Below are 20,178 nucleotides of genomic sequence, written 5' to 3'. Positions count from 1 at the left end.
AACCCTCACCTGAGAATATTTTAAAATTGATTTTAGAGAGAGAAGAAGGAGAGGGAGAGGGAGAGAGAGAGAAACATCGATTTGTTGTCTCACTTCATTTATTCATTCATTGATTGCTTCTTTTTCTTTTAAAGACTATTTATTCATTTCTAGAGAGAGGGCAAGGGAGGGAGAAAGAGAGGGAGAGAAACATCGCAATTGGTTGCCTCTCACACACCCCCAATGAGGGATCTGGCCCGGAACCTAAGTGTGTGCCCTGACTAGGAATCAAACAGGCAACCTTTTGGTTCACAGGCTGGCGCCCAATTCACGGAGCCACACCAGCCAGGGCCACTGGTTGCTTCTTATACGTGCCCTGACTGGGGTTGAACCAGAAACCTGGGTGTATCAGGATGATGCTCTAACCAACCGAGCTACCCTGCCAGAGGCTGTAGGATTTGCTGATGAGTTCTTAGGATGAGGAAGGAGGTCAAATTCCCAGGAAATGGGAGGTTTGGCAGGTTGGCATGGAGGGGTGTAGTAAGTAAAATGGAAGCTGGGAGTCAGGGAGTTACATTTACTCAGCTGTTGCTAATTTTTTAATTCAAGAAATGGTTCTTGAGACCTGATTTGTGTCTCACTGTCTGCCCTCAAAAGAGTCCAGTGGGGGAAATAGACCCTGCTGGTACCCACAGTCCCACTTCACAGTGTCCTGTGCTCTGTTGGGGGTGGCCTTTACCCCAGCTGTGTTGTGGGTGTATGTGAGGCAGTCAAAGAGGCCTTCCCTGCTTAAGCAGTAACTGGATAGGGTTCTGAAGGATGAGTAGGAGTTTGCCAAAGACAATGTGGCAAGGAAGGATATTCTAAGCATGGACAGTGGCATACAGGAAGTCCTGAAATCAGGCAGCAACAAATTCTTAAGCACCTACTGCGTGCCAAGCACATTCTAAGTGCGGGGCGGAGGAAGCCCGTGCCCTGGTGTTAGTGCCCTCCCAGTGGGTGTGGCAAGGAGTCAGAAGGTAAACAGGCAGGAACACATACACGAAAAAGACTTCCAGCTATGGAGGAAATGAAACAGACATAAGAGATGGACTGACCAAGGGACAGGCAGGTCTGGTCACCTCAAGTGGGGAGGTCAGGGATGGCCTCTCTGAGGAGGTGGTATGGGAGCTTTGACCTGAATTTCGAGAATGAGAGGGTTTCGGGGCGAGGGAATCCTTTGGGTTCGCTGGGCGGGGAAGGTCTGTAGGAGGTGGGGCTTGCTGGAGGGGTGAGCCTGGAGTTAGAGCTCGGAGCCTGGTGACGACGGTGACGCCAGCAGATGAGAAGGTGGCCAAAGTCCAACTCCAATGGATTTGCTCGAAACCTCAGTCTCAAAAGCTCCCAGTCTGGCTGCTGGGGGCTGGGGGGTGCTGCCTTAAATGTGACCTGGTCGGGGCGGCTCAGGCAGCGTGGAGCCCAGAGGGGGCCCTCGCCAGGCAAAGCGGGTGAGGGCAGGTTTTTCCTTGGAGTGCCCTGAATCCGCCAGATGTGGAGACCGGCGGGGAGGGGCCGAGAACCGGCCTGGCGGGAGGCGGAGGGTGGAGGGCGAGGCTGGGGGCCGAGCTGTTTGCTCACTGGGAGGGATCAGAGGAGGGAAGGTCTCCGCAAACCGCAGGGGCCTGGCCTCGAGGCTGAGGGACTGGGCCCACAGGGCGGTGACCCATTTTATTCTCACTTCTTCCTTTCTAAAAAAGAGGCAGGTGGGAAGGTGAGGCGTGAGAAGGCCCCTGAGGTGGTTAGCTGATGGATGAAGAATAAATAGACAAAAGAAGGAGCCACTAGTTAGGAACCAAAATGACTGAGGTGACTGGGTGGTTCTGCAGACACAGCTCAGAGTTTCAGTGCCTGCTGACACCTCAGGTGAGGGGCAGCCTCAGTTTCCCCAGCTCTGAGCTGCAGTGATTCAAGACATTTACTCAGCCACTCAACCGATGTTTTTGAAGCATCGACTCTGCACCAGGCAACTGTCTGAGTCATTGCAGACTTGTTATCCATTTACTCCCCCAAAACTTTATATATTTCCTAAAAACGACAGATTTTGAGATGGGGGGAGGAGAGAGAGAGGGAGAGAGAATTGGGCGCCATAAGTCTTCTGATGGGGAAAGCAGAGGGCATTGTGGGAGAATCCTCTCAGCACCTAGGACAGCACCCAACACATAGGAATTTATTTTTATTTTTTAAAATATTTGTTTTAGAGAGAGGGGAAGGGAGGGCGAAGGGAGTGAGGGAGAGACACATCCATGTGTGAGAGATACACTCATCAGATCCGTTGCCTCTCACACGCCCCCTACTGGGGACCTGGCCTGCAACCCAGGCACATGCCCTGACCAGGAACTGAACCTGTGACCTATGGGTTTGCAGGCCGGCACTCAATCCACTGAGCCACACCAGCCAGGGCAAGAATTTATTGAGAACATCCGCAAATGATAAACATGCATAGCTTACCTGGAGTCCAAGGAGAGATTCTAAACATCTTGGGTGTGTCTGGGAATCAGGTGGGAGTTCCTTAGAGTGCATTGTTCCCTTTGCAATAACAGGAACAGCCAGCGATGCTCTGGCCCTCACTGTAGGTTAGGTCCTTGTTGTATGCCAACCTTCCAAACTCGACGATAGGGGCCAGCAAACCACGGCCCTCCCCTTGTTTTTGTGAGTAAAGTTTTATTGGAACACAGTCACGCTCATTTGTTTGCATACGGTCCGAGGATGCTTTCCTGCTTTCTAGCCCTTTGCACAAAACGTTTGCTGAATGCTGCCTGGAAGGGAGATGATATTAGGAGAAAAATTCTCAGAGAGGGAATGCTGTATTCAAGATCAAGAGAATCAGCTTTTGAACCCATCACCTAGGTTTTAAATCTTTATTTATTTTTTAAAAAGATTTTATGTATTTATTTTTAGAGAGGGGAAACGAGGGAGAGAGAAAGAGAAACATCAATGTGTGGCTGGCTCTCGCGTGTCCCCCACTGGGGACCTGGCCCACAACCCAGACATGTGCCCTGACTGGGAACTGAACCAGTGACCCGTTGGTTTGCAGTCTGGTGCTCAATCCACTGAGCCACACCAGCCAGGACAGGGTTTTTTATTTTTAAAAATTGTCCTTGTTTTTAGCCCTGGCAGAACCCACACATAATGTTATAGTGTCCCTTCTTTTGCTCTAAAAATGTGCACGTTCCCCCAGCTGGGTAGCTCATTTGGTTAGAGCATCGTCCCAATATGCCAAGGTTGCAAGTTCCACCTTCAATCAGGGCACATCCAAGTATCAACCAATGAATGCATCAGTAATAATAAGCAAACAACAAATTGATCTCTCTCTCTCTCCTCCTAAAGTCAATCAATTAAAAAAATTATAGGAAAAAGATAAAAATATGCGTGTTACTCTATAAACTTAAAAAACAGAGTCAGCCTGCTTCTCCTGGCCCCCACCTGCATTGGCGCTTAAGGAAGGAACTCACCGACGTTCCTAAGTGTTTGAGCCTGATGAAGTTGTAGACAGAGTCTGTCCTGAATCACAGACAGATGCATTCACTTTTACCGTCTTGCGTCAGGGGATCTGTGAGGACAGGAACCCTGTGTGTCTTGAGGCCGAATTCCCAGTGTTGGGTTCAATGCCTGGGACACAGCAGGTGCTCATTAAATATTTGCTGTAGAAGGAGCGTAGGGGTGGGAGTAGGAAAGGGTGGGGCCACTCTCCTACCGGCAGACATTGAAGTAGATTTCATTTGCTTCTGGTATGTCACAGAGAGACAGGGCTGTGAGGAGCATTTTCCTATCTCTGTTTTTTTCCCAATGACCGATCAGTTGTGTAAATTCTTCCAAGGGGAAGGCTGGGTCAAAGAGATACACAGATAGTGTTGCCCTGTATTGGAGTGGCCTTTCAGGAAGGCTGTACCAATTGGCACTCCCATTGACAGGGGTGAGTACCTGTTTTTCCACATCCTTGCCAACACTCAGTATTATTATTGTTTCGATCTGCCGTCTGATAGGTGAAAGATGTGTTGTTATTATCTCAACAACCATTTCTTTGATTCCCAGGAAGTCTAAGCAGTTTCATTATGTTTGCTGATTTTCTTTGCAAATTGCCCATCATACCCTTTGCCTGTGCTCCCCGCTCCCTGTTGGGGGTGAGCTTTATTTTTCTTATTGATTCGTGAAAGCTCTTTACGTATTAAGGAGATGGATTCTTTGTCATTTTGTGAGAAGAGCCAGAAGTTGAGAGAGGGGAAGTCACCGATCAACGTACACATCTGAAAAGAGATGGATCGGAAATTTGAAACAAAATCTGTTTAGTCACGGCTGGGGTTCTTTATTTTTTTAATTTTAAAATATTTATTGATTTTAGAAAGAGAGGAAAGGAGAGAGAGAAACATCAGTTCGTTTTTCCACTCATTTATGCATTCATTGGTTGATTCTCACATGTGCCCTGACTGGGGATCGAACCCTCAACCTTGGTGTATGGGGACTATACTCTAACCAACTGAACTACCCAGTCAGGGGCCATGTCTGGGGTTCCTTACCACAGCCTCCATGGCACCTTGTCCTTTCCCTGGTTTTGCCTCTCCAAGACCCCGGGAACTCTGAGTTCCTACAATTTCAGAAAGGGGAGAGGCCTCTCACCAGACCCAGACACCCTTTCTACACCCCCAGCAGCAAATCTATTCTTCAGTTTGTTGTGTAGATTAAATACTTGGCGCATACTAGGCAGTCAATACATAGGATCTGGTTTTATTGCTTTTTTTAAAAAAAATTTTCTCTTCAGCCACATGTCTTGCCAGCTGCCTCCCCCTTTGAGCCATCCTTCTACCATCTCAAACATCAGTCACTCCAAAAGCAAATTCCTCATGACTCCTAGCTTTTGCATATGTTATTCCACCTCTCCACTTGGTCCACTTGAAGAACTCCTACTCATACTTCAAAACCCTATTTAGGTTTTCCTTTCTCTGGGAAGTCTTCCCTTATTCCTAGGCTGAGTTTCTAATTATAGATCCTGGATCCAGGGCTGTTGTGTTCCCTTTGGGCTTTCCAGGGCACTGCAGAAATAAGACAAACTTCTCCAAGAAAAAAAAAATCATTAGCTCAAAACTATAAAAGCTCTAGAACCAAAGTGAACACATTTCATTCCGTAGCTGGAAAACAAAACACTACATCAACTTTATTGTCCAAGCCAATATTCAAAAACCTCTTGGGATGGTTAAAAACAATTTTATCAGTTAGATATTTCTCACTTCAAAGAATTCTCAAGTATGCCTGTTGATTGCTGACTAATCCCATCCAATCACAAATTAAACAAAGTATTGTAGCCAAATAATTTCCCAAACAAAATTATAAAAATCTCTAGAGTATTGTTTTTCTTTTTAGTCAGCCTTATCACAGTATAATTCACATGCAATAACATTCACTATTTTTTTTATTTTATTTTTTAAAAAGACTTTATTCACTATTTAAAAAAAAGATTTTACTTATTTTTAGAGAGAGGGGGAGGGAGGGAGAAACATCAGTTTGTGGTTGCCTCTTGCATGCCTCCTACTGGAGTCCTGGCCTGCAATCCAGACATGTGCCCTGACTGGGAATCGAACCAGCGACCCTTGGGTTTGCAGGCCAGCGCTGGATCCACTGAGCCACACCAGCGAGAGTAACAGTCACTATTTTTAAGTGAATGGCCTGATGAGATTTGACAAATATATGTAGTCAGGTATATAACCACCAGTAGGATGAAGACAGAGACTATTTTCAAAACCCCCAAAAGTTCCCTTTCTAGAAATCACTTCCCCCATTCCTTCTGCCCCAACCACTCATGTTCATTCTTTCATATAGTAATGTCTTCCCTGCAGTGTCATATGATTGGAATCATACAGCACTGGCCCTTAGTGTCTGGCTACATGGCCCCTTAGATCCCTGAGTCAAAACACCTAGCCCTCCCCGCTCAGACCCAGGACTCTAGGCCCCAGCCCCTCCCCCCTCAGATTCAGGGGTCCAGGCCATCGGCCTCTCCTCCTTCCAGACCAGGCTAGTAGGTCTGGTTTCTGAGCATCGGAATTCTAAAATTCAGTCATACAGTCTATGAGGAAGGTAGTGTTTAACTAATTAATTCTTATTTGTTTTTAGAGAGCGGGGATGACAGGGGGAGAGGGAGAAAAACACTGATGTGAGAGAGAAACATCCATCTGTTGCCTCTCGCACTCGCCCTGACCAGGACGAACAGGCAACCCAGGCAGGTGCCCTGACCGGGAATCAAATCCATCACGCTTCAATTTACCAGAGGTCGCTCCAACCAACTGAGCCACACCGGCCAGGGCGTGTACACATTTGTGGACGAGGGAACAGGCTGATAGAGTTGAAAGACACCCAGAGTAACAGTCCTGAAGCGGCCGCTGCAGGATTGGAATTCTGGTTTCATTGCAAAACGGCGCTGCGCCGTGCAGCAGAACGAGTGTGACGTAATTCCTACAGAGCATAGGCCCCGCCTCAAGCCCGCCCCTAGCCAGTGACCACGCTCCCATCACAGTAAACTACCATTCCCAGAAGTAGTAGCGCTCACGGCCCATAGGTCTTTTCCTGGAAGCCCCGCCCCCGTCCGTGTTCCGCCCCGCCCTTTTCAGGAAGCCACCAGTTTAATCCGCTATTGCCCTTCTCCACGTGGATCTCACGCCCCCTGCTCCTTGGAGCGACTAGGGTGGCTGATCTGTGGGCGGCTTCGCGCTGGGTCCGGCTCCGGTCCGTCATGAACCGCTACCTTGTGCCGGCGTCGCTGCTGGGCACGGCGGTGGGTGGCGCGGTGCTGCTCCGGTGAGTATGTGCGGGCCCCCGCCGGCGGCCAAGGGAGGGAAGGCTGGGTGGAGACCACCAACTCTTGGCCCACCAGCTCACCTCAGAGAACGTGGGGACAAACCTGAGCCCCGCGACGGCAGGTCACCGCCAAGGTCACCCTGAGGAAGGGGCGGTTCCGGGCCCTTGTAAACATTTTGATCTAGTTGCTTCCGGACTTGTAATTGATGAATTAATTCATTCAGCAAATATTTAATGAGCAGTTCCCCTCTGTACCCCCGGCTGGCCCAGGCGCAAGGAAAATATATGCCATCTAAGCTTTCTTATCCGAAATTACAGAAACGAATAGAATTGTTCAACTCGGCAAACGAAAGGTTCGTATTGAATGGGATGTATACACAGCTTTTGTCTTTCCTAGGTGAGTTCACTTAAAAAACAAACTGCTAGCAAATATTCTACAGCAGCGCTGTCTGGTAGAACTTTCTGTGCTTATGGAAGTGTTTGTTCGAGCTGATAGCTGTCACGTGTGGCTAATAAGCAACAAGCGTGTGCTTATGTTATGCTTATAGTTAGCAATATGCAGAGTGTTCTTACAACAATTAAAAAGGATTAGCTATATGTAATTTTATTAGTTACACAAGAAAAGAGATTGGGTGGGAGTTCGACCAGAAAGTAATTGGAATTGAATTATTGTTTTTTTAAAGGGCATGGAGGATAGTCTGTAAATCTCTTTGAATAGTTGCCTTTGGTTTATTTACCTGCTCAATGACGAGGCTGCGTTGAACTTGTTCCTTCTGATCTGATACTGTCTTTTTCACCTAGTTGAGTGGCATCTTGTTATTTATATTTATTAATTTTTTATATTTGTTTATTTTAAAAGATTTTATTTATTTATTTTAAACAGAGGGGAGGGGAGGGAGAAAGAGAGGGAGAGAGACATTAATGTGTGGTTGCCTCTCATGCGCCCCCACTGGGGACCTGGCTGCAACCCAGGCATGTGCCCCAACTGGGAACTGAACTGGCAACCCCTTGGTTCACAGGCCGGCACTCAATCCACTGAGCCACACCAGCTGGGGCTATATTTATTATTTTTTAAAATGTTTTATTTATTCATCTTTAGAGAGAAGGGAAGGGAGGGAGGAAGAGAGAGAAACACTGATTCATGGCTCCACTTATTGATGCATTCATTCATTGATTCTTTCATGTGTCCTGACTGGGGAGCGAACCTGAGACCTTGGCTTATTGGGATGATGCTCCAACCAACTGAGCTACCTGGCCAAGGGCCTTGCTATTTATTTTTAATTAATTTGAATTAAGCAGCCTCAGGTGGCTGGTGGCTACAATGTTGGACAGTGCTCTTCTCGAGTGTGGAGGTGGCATTGTTTATTTGGCTAGTCCCCTCTGGGTGACATTTGGTTGTGTGCAGTTTTTAGCCTCTGGGTGTTATGGGTCTAGTAGCAGCTTCATGGCCCCCAAGGTTGTGCGCATCCTAATGCTCAGAACCAGATGACATGGACTTAGCGACCTTGAGATGGGGAGATGACCCTGTGTTACCCTTGTGACGTACCTCACAGGGGCCCTTATGAGAGGGAGGCAGGAGGGTCCGAGTCAGAATCTTGAAGTGGAGGGAGGGACCGTGAGCCAAGGAATGGGGGAAGGGTACTAGAAACTAGAAAAGGCGAGGGAGCCGATTCTGCCCAAGAGCCCTGAGAAAGAATGCAGCCGGACACCTTGATGTGAGCCCTGTGAGCCCCACTGGGGAGCCTGACCGGCAGAGCTGGAGGAGACTACACTTGCCTGGTTTTAACCATTTGTTACAGCAGCCACAGGAAGTGAATACAGTGTGTCTTCATAAAATAACTCTTGTCACAGCTGTGCCCCACCCTTCCTCTACAACGTGACATGGCTTCATGGAGTTAATGCAGTGTCATTTCCTTCTTTCAGCTGGGGTAGCACGAGCTCAGAGGGGTCATTTGCCCCGGATCGAAGCAGCCGGGGCCACCTTTGGTACGGGGACAGACAGGCAGAACTGACTGTGCTGTTTCTCGCCTTCAGGGACTATGTCGCCGGTGGGGCCTGTCCCAGCAAGGCCACCATTCAGGGGAAGACGGTCATCGTGACAGGCGCCAACACTGGCATCGGGAAGCAGACCGCCTTGGAGCTGGCCCGGAGAGGTGAGGGCCTCGGCGGCAGGAGCGTGGGGGCTGTGGGGAAGAAGAAGGGACTAAACAGTACAAATGGGCAGTTATAGAACAGTCATGGGGATGTAAAGTCTCGCAGAGGGAATATAGTCAATAATGGTGTAGTAACCAGGTATGGTGTCGGGGGGCGCTAGACTTCCCCGGGGGATCACTTTGTAAGGTATATAAATGTCTAACCACTATGCTGTACACCTGAAACTAATGTGATATTGAATGTCTGCTGTCTTTGGGAAAAAAATAGGAGAAGCCCTATGTTCCTGCTCGAGGCTCAGGGTGTGAGGCTGGCAGTGGAGGGTTCTTTTTGAAGGATGTCAGATCATTTGACTCTTTGTTTCAAGGGGCAGGAACCCAGCTCACACCCGCCTAGGCCCTGGGAGAGGGTGGGGGTGTTCAGGGTCTCAGCGGGGGCCGAGGTTTTGGTTTTGCTTTGCATTGGTCTCCTTCTCTCCTACTGCAGGTGGACTCAGTCCTAGTGGCCTGGGTCAGAGATCAGGGTCAAGACCTGGCTTCAGGCTCCTCCAGGTGCCCAGGGATTTGGGATGCTTTGATGTTTTTCTCAAGGTCCAAGTGGGGTTTTGGAGGAATTCCATGGGGGAGAGGTGCCCTCCTCATCGCTTGAGGATCGCTTTCGAAGTTAGAGTGAACGGGGTATCCCGTGGGGTCACGTGTGAGAAAGGGCGGAGCCAGGGATTTCGGTTTCAGCAGCTGGAAGGCCTGGGCTGGTCAGCCAGGGTGGGAAGGCTGAGGCAGGTGAGAGGCCCAGGGGACAGCGGAAGCTTTCTCTGGGCTTGTTGAGTGGTGATGGCCAGGGGAACAGGTCCCTGATGGACCAGGCCTGAGCTCTGTGTCCACCCCTGCAGTCAGCATGATGGGGGACTGTGATGGACAACCCTGGACATGTGAGGTTCCCCCAAGGGAGGACACGTGCTCCTCCCAGGAGAAGGTGAGATGGGAAATTGGGCAGACATACCCACCGCCGTCCTGGGGACCCTGCTGTTACTAGGAGGGTACACAGATTGGGGGGTCCAATGAGTCTGTTTTGAGCCGTGTGAGGGGGCAGTGGGCTGTGTAGGAGGCAGCTGGGTCCCCTGTGGGTGGGATAGGCCTCACAGATCCACATGGTCCTCAATCCCTGTTTCCTGTTCTCACTTGTCTAATTAAAAAACAAACAAACAAACAGAACAACCGCCCTGGCTGGTGTGGCTCAGTGGATTTGAGTGCCAGACTGCTAACCAGAGGGTCGCCAGTTCGATTCCCAGTCAGGGCACATGCCTGGGTTGCAGGCCAGGTCCCCAGTAGGGGGCACTCGAGAAGCAACCACACATTGATGTTTCTCTCCCTCCCTTTCTGCCTCCCTTCCCCCCTCTCTAAAAACAAATAAAATCTTTTAAAAAATTAAATAAAACCCAAAACCTATTTTTACAGATGTATTGAGATTGCATTCACGTACCAGACATTCACCTCTTTAAAGTATACACGGCAAGGATTTTTAGTACATTCAGAGTCGTGCAACTGTTGCCGCTTTCGATTAGAACATTTTCAACACCCCAAAATGAAATCTTGCTGCCCTTATACTCCTCCCTGTTCCCCACCCCCCATAGGAACCCATGAATCTTCCTTCCACTAGATTTGTCTGTTCTGGACATTTCATAGAAATGGGATCATATGGAATGTGTCCCCTGCTGTGCGGCTTCTTTCCCTCAGCATCATGTCCTAGGTTGCAGCAGGTGTCAGGGCTTCCTTCCTTTTTCATGGCTGAATAATATTCCACGCATGGACACATCATGTTTTGTTTACTTGTTCATCCATTGATGGACACTTGGGCTGTTTTCACCTCTGGGCTGCTGTGAATAGTGCTTCTGTGAATGTGTGTGTCTGCATTTTTGTGCGGGCTTATGTTTTCATTTGTATCGGATGTATATATACCTAGGAGTGCATCTTTAAAAAAAAATTTTTTTTTCTATTCTGGGCTTCCAGGAGGCAACATCATCCTGGCCTGTCGAGACATGGAGAAGTGTGAGGCGGCGGCAAAGGACATTCGAGGAGAGACCCTGAATCACCGTGTCAACGCACGCCACCTGGACCTGGCCTCTCTGAAGTCCATCCGAGAGTTTGCCACGAAAATCATCGAAGGTAGGAGGGAGGGTGCTGGCTGTGTGGGGCAAAAGCTCGGGAGGCCAGGCTCCGAGGAGTCTGGAATTAAACCAGGCCTCGTTCAGCCCTGCCTGGTGTGGCTCAGTGGATTGAGCGCTGGACTGCAAACCAAAGGGTCACCAGTTCAATTCCCATTCAGGGCACATGCCTGGGTTGCAGGCCAGGTCCTTTGTGGGGAGTGTGTGAGAGGCAACCACACAGTGATGTTTTTTTCTCTCTCTTTCTCCCTCCCTTCCCTTTTCTAAAAAAGAAGCCCTTAAGGCCCACAAAGCCAAGGATCTCGACAGTCTGGTCCTTTACAGAGAAAGTTCGCTCTATAGGCAAACAAGCTCCCTCTGCATTAGCTTCTGTTCTACAAGAAGCAGAAGCCAGGATGGGACTTGGAGGGAAAGTTAGCCTTGGGAAAAGGGGCGGAGACAGTGATTCATCGACCTTTGTCTCCTGAGGCATTCTGTCTCTGGTGACACTGGGGACCCACAGATGAGTCAGATTCAGGCTGCGCCAACAAGGAGTGCCCGGATGCGGATGTGACAATCCCTCCACCACCAGGGGACCCACGGGCACAGTGCCGAGTTCCCAGACCTCCCGCTTCTTTGCTGGGTGTTTCTTTTCGCAAATCCAAGCATCAGGCTTGAGTTTTTCTGCATTTGTCACCTTGCTTGGTGACTCTCTTATTTCTCATCCCATGTGGTGTCCCCAGAACTGGTCCCGTATTAATTTTTTTTTGAATAGGAGTAACATTGACTGTATTAAATATTCAGAAAGTACAAAAGAGGAGGCAGCCAAGCGTCTCCCTGCCACGCCTGCCCCTAGCTCCCAGCCGCCTTCCTCACGTGTTCAATGCCCAAGTATCCTATATTTATGCCTTTATTAAGCAGGCAGGAGTATCGCTGCCCCTTGGTCTTTGGGGCCAGATTGAGCCTGTTATACATCCGATGCTGCCCTGGCTCTTTCCCTGGATTCTCTCTTACAGATCAGTGCAGGCAGGGCTTCCTGTTCTTGTGGCTACATTGTGTTCCATTGTGTGGCTGGGAGAGGTTGGCCGTTTGGCTTCCAGCCTTTCTGCGGCCGCTGTGAACGTCTGTTCTCATGTATGTGTTTTTTGGCCCTTGTGAGGGTGTCCGCAGATCTTGGAGACAGGCCCCTCCTCTTCACCCGGCTCCGTGTTAAATAAAAGCAGGAAAGCAGGCTGGGAGACCCAGGAGCTGTTGCTCAGAAGTGAACAAAAAAACATTTATTTGGCTATTTAAAAAAAAAAAAACCCAGTGCAAAGAAATACATGTTCCTTATGGAAATAAAATCCTGAACAATGAAGAAGAACTAAACACCATCGATTCCACACCAACCCCAAGGAAGTCAATTTTAACATCCCCGCCACCCCATATGATGAAGCTTCCATTGTGAAAACATAGCTACTGTTGTTTATTTTAACAACACAAATTAATAACACTCAGGAAGGATTGCAGAGGGGGAAATTGAGTCACAGAGTCGCTGTGTGACTTGGCTGATATCTGCTCAGGGTAGAGGCGGGGATTTGAACCCCCCGTCTGATGGGCTCCCCAGCTTGTGTTCCTGACGGCTGTACTACACCCCCTTCCCGCCAAATAGGGAACAAAATAGGGACTGTTTATTAGGTGCTAGGGGACCAATTTGTTATTTCTGTGGATCCTAAAAACCGCTTTGGGATGGATTCGTTCATGTCTCCTCCCCAAAAAGATAGGTCAGATGTGACCTTGGAGATGGGGTCTTTACAGAGGTAATCACGTGAAAATGAGGTTATTAGGGTGGGTCCTGATCCAGTCTGACTGGTGTCTTTCGGAGATCTGGACACAGCCACACAGAGGGATGGCCATGTGAGGGCTCAGGAGCAAGACAGCTGTCTCTGCCAGACGCAGAGGCAGGGAACAGATTCTGCTTCACGGTTTTGGCGAACCAACCCTGCGACACCTTCACCTTGGGCTTCCAGCCTCCAGAACTGGGAGATGGTAGATTTCTGTTGTTCAACTTGCCCAGCATGTGGCCGGAAGTCCGAGATCAGGGGTCAGCAGGGCTGCGTGGGTTGCATCCTCCCTCGTCTCCCCAGTTTCTGGTGGTGGCCGTCCATCCTGATGTTCCTCAGCTTGTAGCTGCGTCTCTCCACTCTGCCCCCGTCACCGCACCACAGTCTCCCTGCGGATATGTGTCTGTGTCTAAACTTCCCTTTTTAATACAAAAAGATTTTATTTATTTATTTTTTAGAGAGAGGGGAAGGGAGGGAGAAAGAGAGAGAAACATCCATGTGCAATCAATCAGTTGCCTCTTGCGCGCCCCCTACTGGGGACCTGGCCTGCAGCCCAGGCATGTGCCCTGACTGGGAATTGAACCGGCGACCATTCTGCTTGCAGGTCGATGCTCAATCCACTGAGCTACACCAGCCAGGGCCATACTTCCCTTTCTTATGAAGACACCAATCATGTTGGATGAGGGCCCACCCTGCGGCCTCATCTTTACTTGACTTCTTCTGCAAAGACTCAGTTTCCAAAGAAAGGTCACATCCACAGGTTTTGGGTGGACGCGAATGTTCGAGGACATTGTTCAGCCCGGCACAGGCCTGGAGCTGACAGGTTTGCCCTGACCCTCGTCTTCCAGAGGAGGAGAGGGTGCACGTGCTGGTCAACAATGCGGCCGTGATGCGGTGCCCACACTGGACCACCGAGGACGGCTTCGAGATGCAGCTCGGCGTGAACTACCTGGGTGAGGCCGCGGGCTGTGTGTTGTTGGCGTCCACCTGGGACATCAGTGGGGTCCCTAGTGGGTCAGACACAGGCTCTGGGACAGGGTGCCCTCTTCCACTCTCCAGGTTGGCCGGGTGGCCACTGGTGGGGTTACCCTGCAGCTCAGGGAGGTGCCTGTTCCTGGCTGGACACTCGGAAAGTCTTTGGGATCCTCCGTCCATCTCTTGACCTTTTATCCCTTTGTCCATCTTTCAGTCTGTCTGTCCTTCAGTCACTCTGTTAGTCTATCTGTTGTTACCCTGAATGTACCTGGAGTTCTGTTAGTAAGGGCCAGGGGACAATGGGACGTATTGAATCAGGGCCCACCCTCATGACCCTACTTTAACTTGCCTCTGTAAGACCCTATCTCCAAATAAGGCCACATTCTGAGGTTCTGGAAGGTTGGACTTCAACATATGTTTTGGGAGCGGGGAGTGGGGAGACACAACTCAACCCTTAACACATGTTACTATCATTCACGACCTATTGGCTGGGACTCAGTCACATGACCGAGCTGGTTACAAAGGAGTCTGGGAAAAGTAGTCTTTTACTGGGCCCTCTTGGGCATAGGCAAAAATTCTATTACTGCATAAGAAGTGGGGAAAGGATTTTGGGAGGTAGAAGGCAATATCTTCTCCAGCCGACCTCATAGGGCTTGACATTTGGGGCTGGGTAGTGAATTCCTTGTTGTGGGGACAGTCCTGTGTGTTGTAGGATGCTGAGCAGCATCCCTGTCCTCTACCCATGAGAAGACAGTAGTGTCTCTACTCTCTGTACTTGTGACAACCAAAATTGTCTCCAGATATTGCCAGATGTCCCCTCGGGGGGAGCATATTGCTTCTGGGTGAGAACCACGAGTTAGGGGGAGGGAGAGATACGGTGGTGTTCTCAGCACACTCCCAGGCCGGAGTTTAAGGACAGTTATCTTGTCATCTTTCATCCAGGTCACTTTCTTCTGACAAACTTACTGCTGGACAAGCTGAAGGCCTCAGCTCCTTCGCGGGTCATCAACCTCTCGTCCTTGGCCCACATCGCCGGGCACATAGACTTCGATGACCTGAACTGGGAGAAGAGGAAGTATAACACGAAAGCAGCTTACTGCCAGAGCAAGCTGGCCCTTGTTCTCTTCACCAAGGAACTGAGCCGGCGGCTGCAAGGTGTGTGTGTGATGTCTTTTTTCTTTGGCTCTGAGACTGGAACAGTCCTGCTGGTACCCTGGGCTGATGGGAGATCAAGCATGGGCGCCAGGACAGAGTAGCAAATGTATGACACACCACCAGGCTCCCATTTGGTGCCTGAAGCAGACATCTCTAATCAATCACATACAACCAGGCTGTTCTGGTGCCTGACGCAGACATCACTAATCAATCACATTTTCTCTACCCATCCAGGACTGGCGTCTGAGCCTTTGGTGCTCCAGGCCAGTGGAAATTTGGCAATATCTGGAGACACTTTTGGCTGTCACTTTTGGAGTGGGTGTTGCTACTTGTATCTAGTGGACAGAAGCTGGGGATACAGCTTGGCATCTCCAGTGAACGGGTTAAAGAATGATTGGGCCTCAGTGTCCATAGTGCTGATGTTGAAAAGTCTGCCCTTTGCTCTTATTTCTCTTGGAGGGTGTGTGGGCCAGCAGTGTTAGCTCACCTGGGAGCTTGTCAGACCCACTCCTGGCTTCAGACCCTCGGGGGGGTGGGGGGGTTCAGTGGTCTGGGTTTCCTAAGCCCTCCATGTGATTTCGACCCACACTCGGGTTCAGAGGCTCTGCACAGGGCAGCCACGTGACGGAGCTGCCTCACAAGATCAAACCACCTGGTGTGGAGGTTTCGGAGCAAGAGGGTGATGTGGGTTCAAAAGCAGAAGTGGGGGAGCCCCAGAGTTCAGGGTGGACAGCATCAGGCTTCTTGGTAAGGAGTAAATCTGGCGTCTGTCTCACCAGCCCCCTGCCCCAACCTTCCCTTCTGTCCCCAGGCACGGGTGTGACCGTCAATGCTCTGCACCCTGGTGTGGCCAGGACAGAGCTGGGCAGACACACGGGCATGCATAAATCTGGCTTCTCCAGCTTCACGCTCGGTAAGTGTCCTCCTGGCCTGGGGCCCCTTGTGGAAGCCCTGCCCTCCCTGCTTGGGGCCCGGGAACCTCCCTTAGAGTATTTAGAGTATTAGTCAGGACCAATGGGATAGACATATAGGTATTTAGAAAGATTTATTAGGAGAGATTGGCTCACAGTTTATGGGGAATTCCCACAATCTGCCCTCAGCACCCTGGAGGCCCAGGAAAGCTGGTGGGCGGTGTAGTCACTCTGTCTGGCCGGGAGCGCCCATGTCTGACCACAGGAGGAGATGGATGTCGCAGCTCAAGCAAAGAGCAAGTTCATCCTTTCTCACCTGTTTTGTTCTAGTCTGGCCCTCAACTGATTGCATGCTGCCCACCTGGGTTTCCTTGACTCAGTCTATCGATTCAAATGCTCACCTCCCTGGTCACAGCCGCACAGATACACCCAGAAAGAAGGCTTTGCCAGCTCTCCGGTTGTCCGTTAGCCCAGTCCAGTTGACATAAACTTAACATCACACTCAGAGAGCGCTCCCTCCTCTGTCTCATTTATGCCACCAAGAACAGGTCACTTTTCTATGTCGAGCTGGCCTGCCAGCCTCAGAATAGCTCCAGGAAACAGGCCAGAGCCCGTCTGACTATGAGAAAGCCGTGTCTCAGAAGGAGGCCCATGGAGCCAACTCCTGGAGTCCTCTGTGTTCAGGGTCACCTCAGCTTCACCCAAAACTAGCCGGGGCACCCTGGGGAGCAACTGCACCTCTCCGAGCCTCAGTGTCCCCATGCAAAGGGAAATCCAGAACAGTACCTGCATCACTGTCACCGGGAGCATTAGATGACACCTCCTGTAAAAGGGCTAGCACAGTGCCTGGCTCAGATTTTTTTTTTTTTTTTTTTTGAGAGAGAGATGGGGGAGGGGGCGGGGGAGAGAGAGAGAAACAATCAATGATTTGTTGTTCCACTTACTGATGCATTCATTGATTGATTCTTGTATGTGCCCTGACCAGGGATCAAACCCACAACCTTGGCGTATCTGAATGATGCTCTAACCAACTGACTCTCCTGGCCAGGGTCACTTAGAATTTTATAACTAGCATTTATAATCTTGAAAAACATTCACTGGGTGGGTGCTAGGTGTCAAGGATCTTGAGCTGAGGCTGGCACTGGAGACATTTAATAAATAAAAGTTATTTTAAACCAAGGTGAGGTATGGTGGGTATGTGGGGTTGATGGAAAAGGGAGAGGTTCCATTTGCCCAGGAAAAGCCAGGGAGGCTTCCTGGGGGAGGCAGCTTTGGGACTGGTCCCTGTATCTGGAGGGATGTGCTAGGGAAGGGACTTTCTGGTGGGGGGAACCACAGGAGCAAAAGTCTGGAGGTGGGCTCTGTGTGCTGGGGGTGGGGGGGGGGGCGCTTTTTGTATCCTCCCTGAATGTGTGTGGTTTGAACGCTCTGTGGGCTGATTGCAGGGCCTATCTTCTGGCTGCTGGTCAAGAGTCCTGAGCTGGCGGCCCAGCCCAGCACCTACCTGGCTGTGGCGGAGGAACTGGAGGGCGTTTCTGGAAAGTACTTTGATGGACTCAGAGAGAAGGCTCCAGCCCCAGAGGCTGAGGATGAGGAGGTAGCCCAGCGGCTTTGGACTGAAAGTGCCCGCCTGGTGGGCTTGGAGATGTCCTAGGAGTTCTCTGGGGACAACTCCTCCCAAATCACCTGGGAGCAGGCTTTGTGGACTCAGGATGGAGTTGCAAGATCAAGGCTGACTGCCACGTCCACATCAGCTTCTCGGTGGCGGTATTGATACTGAGCTTCAAGGTTGAGAAACCTGGCTGCTATACCCTGAGAACCCCAAAGATTAAGGAACTTGGCTGCCATGCCAGCAACAGCCACGAGGTGGCAGCATTGACCAAGGAATGCTGACTGCTATGCTCACATCACCCTCTAGGTGGCAGCATTGTCCTCCTTTTCTGGCCACAGGTGGAGTGGATTGGCCTTCAGGTAGGGTACCTGACCCAGAGGCTGGCTGGGGCAGTGTATCTGGCTGTCACAGGTGAGCTGGATTATCAGATGCCGGTTTTGGGAATCTAAACTGGGAACTACGGAGGGAGGAGCCAGCTCCCTCTGACGTGGGCCACAGTTGAGGGTAAGTTGTTGTACAGATAGGGTCAAGTTCATGGTCCCCTGTAGGACCTTGTACACCTCCAGACCCTTTTCTGAGTCTCTGTTTCTCCAACTGTAAAGCGTGCAGAATCACTTGACTACCTCATAGGATGGTGTGCTGAGCATTTCTTGCTGGGGAAAGTTTACTGAGGGTCTTAGGGTGCCTGATTCTGGCCAGGTGCGGGGGTTGGGGGATAGTTATTCGATACACACCTAGTCCCGTATCCTGGAGTCATGCCCCCGACAAGTGAACAACGCACCAGCTGCTGCTGCTGCTGAGTACCCAAGATGCCGGGGTCATGACCTTCTCTAGCCCTGTGAACTCTCAAACTTGCTCTTTAATAACAATAAAAAGTCTAGCTGAGTCATAGGTTTTATTTTCTTCCTCTGTGCGTGTGGGGAAGTGCCAATGAGCTGAACAAAAACAAGTCATGTATTTCTTCCCTTTGTGAAGCAAAGACAGCAGTTCAAATAGTACCAAGCCAGTAAACTAATCAGATGTTTACACGTTTAGAAATGTGGACCTGGCCTGGTAGCTCAGTTGATTAGAGCATTGGCCCCATATGCCAAGGTTGCTGGTTCCATCCCCGGCCAGGGCACATACAAGAATCAATCAATGAACGCATCAATAAGTGGAACAACAAGTTAATGTTTCTCTCTCTTTCTCTCTCTCTCAAAAAAAGAAAGAAATGAAAGGGTCCCCTCCCACCTGGGGACAGTTGTTGAAGTCTGGGTGTCTTCTCTATTAGACATGGGGCTGCCACTCTGCTTGGGCACAGAATCAAGGGGTGGGGGCAGCCCTCAAAGCTCAGTAATCAAGGTAAATATTTCGACATTGAAAAACTTAAATTTTGAGCAACTCGTGGAGGCCAGGGAAGCCGCTTCATCTCGCACAACACACAGAACGGCACCAGATGGCCCACGCCAGGGGCTACCAGTGTGGGGGAGGGGAGTGGAGGAGGCGGAATTTCACAGACAAGCAGTCAGTTTTCTTACTTTTACCGCATCCGATCGAAGTAGCTGAAGGATATGTTTGGGATGACGTGACTCTGGCAGGCAGCGTCCAACACCACCCGTGACGGTCCCCATCTCCCTGTGTTCCAGAAAATCCACGATCACCTCCCTCCTTTAGAGTCGGCTGGTCAGCAACTTTATTTATATATTTGTTCTTTTTTAAAAACTGAATTTATCGGGGTGACATTGGTTAATAAAAGTATATAGGTTTCAGGTGTACAGTTCTACAGTCCATCATCCATCCATTGTGTTGCGTGTTTACCACCCCAAGTCAAGTCTTCCATCACCGTTTATCCCCCCCATTTACCCTCTTCTACCTCCCCCACCCCCTTCTCTCGGGGAATGACCATACTGTTGTCTGTGTCTGTGAGTTTTTTTTTCTTAATCCCTTCCCCCTTTTCACCCAGCCCCCAACCCTACTCCCCTCTGGCAGCTGTCTGTTCTGTCTCTGAGTCTGTTTCTGTTTTGTTCATTAGATTCCACATGCAAGTGAGATCATATGGTATTTGTCTTTTCCCTGTCCGGCTCATTTCACGTAGTATAATGCTCTCCAGGTCCATCCGTGCTGTTGCAAAAGGCACGGTTTCCTTCTTTTTTTATGGATGAGCAGTATTCCATTGTGCGAACACACCACCGCTTTCTTATCCACTCATCTACCGGTGGGCACGTGGGCTGCTTCCAGACCCTGGCTGTTGTAAATAATTGATCAGCAACGTTAATGTCATTAATTCTATGTGCCACCTTCATCCTCCTTTGCCACAGGATGTGACAGGTTCCAGGGATCAGGATGTGGGCGTCTCTGGGGGGCCACCGTTCTGCCTGCCACTGTCCCTTTTGACACCTGCTTTCTTAGCTTCTCTCACGACTGAAAACCTCACTTGCGTAGCTGCCACCGATTCCTTTCTTCAGTGAAGCGGAATCAGCTCCACCGGTGTTGCCAGCAAATCACCTGAAACGAGATGTTACCATGAACTGCCGGCTACCTGCTTTTAGAAAAATCAAGAGGTGTCTTAGCAAGAACAGGACTGGAATTCAATGTCTGATTCTTTCTTTCTTTTCTTTTTTTTTCCCTGGG

The 20,178-nt window shown here is 49.9% G+C and overlaps 1 protein-coding gene across 2 annotated transcripts; it reads left to right on the top strand.

Annotated features, from left to right (window-relative positions):
• Positions 1-6,606: 6,606 nt before the first annotated feature.
• On the top strand, positions 6,607-18,453 carry RDH13 (retinol dehydrogenase 13). Of its 2 annotated transcripts, XM_024570660.4 has the most exons (7): positions 6,607-6,801; positions 8,836-8,954; positions 10,959-11,114; positions 13,764-13,868; positions 14,833-15,045; positions 15,857-15,958; positions 17,402-18,453. In XM_024570660.4, exons 1-7 carry the CDS (start codon positions 6,737-6,739, stop codon positions 17,608-17,610), a joined length of 969 nt encoding a protein of 322 aa, XP_024426428.2. In that variant the 5' UTR covers positions 6,607-6,736; the 3' UTR covers positions 17,611-18,453. The 2 variants fall into 2 exon arrangements, with proteins under 2 accessions (XP_024426428.2, XP_045059823.2); XM_045203888.3 differs by lacking the exon at positions 13,764-13,868.
• The last annotated feature ends 1,725 nt before the right edge of the window (positions 18,454-20,178 follow it).

The sequence above is a fragment of the Desmodus rotundus genome, chromosome 12 (genome assembly GCF_022682495.2).
Source record: "Desmodus rotundus isolate HL8 chromosome 12, HLdesRot8A.1, whole genome shotgun sequence".
NCBI classification, from domain to species: domain Eukaryota; kingdom Metazoa; phylum Chordata; class Mammalia; order Chiroptera; family Phyllostomidae; genus Desmodus; species Desmodus rotundus.
This window is presented reverse-complemented; position numbering and strand designations above follow the sequence as displayed.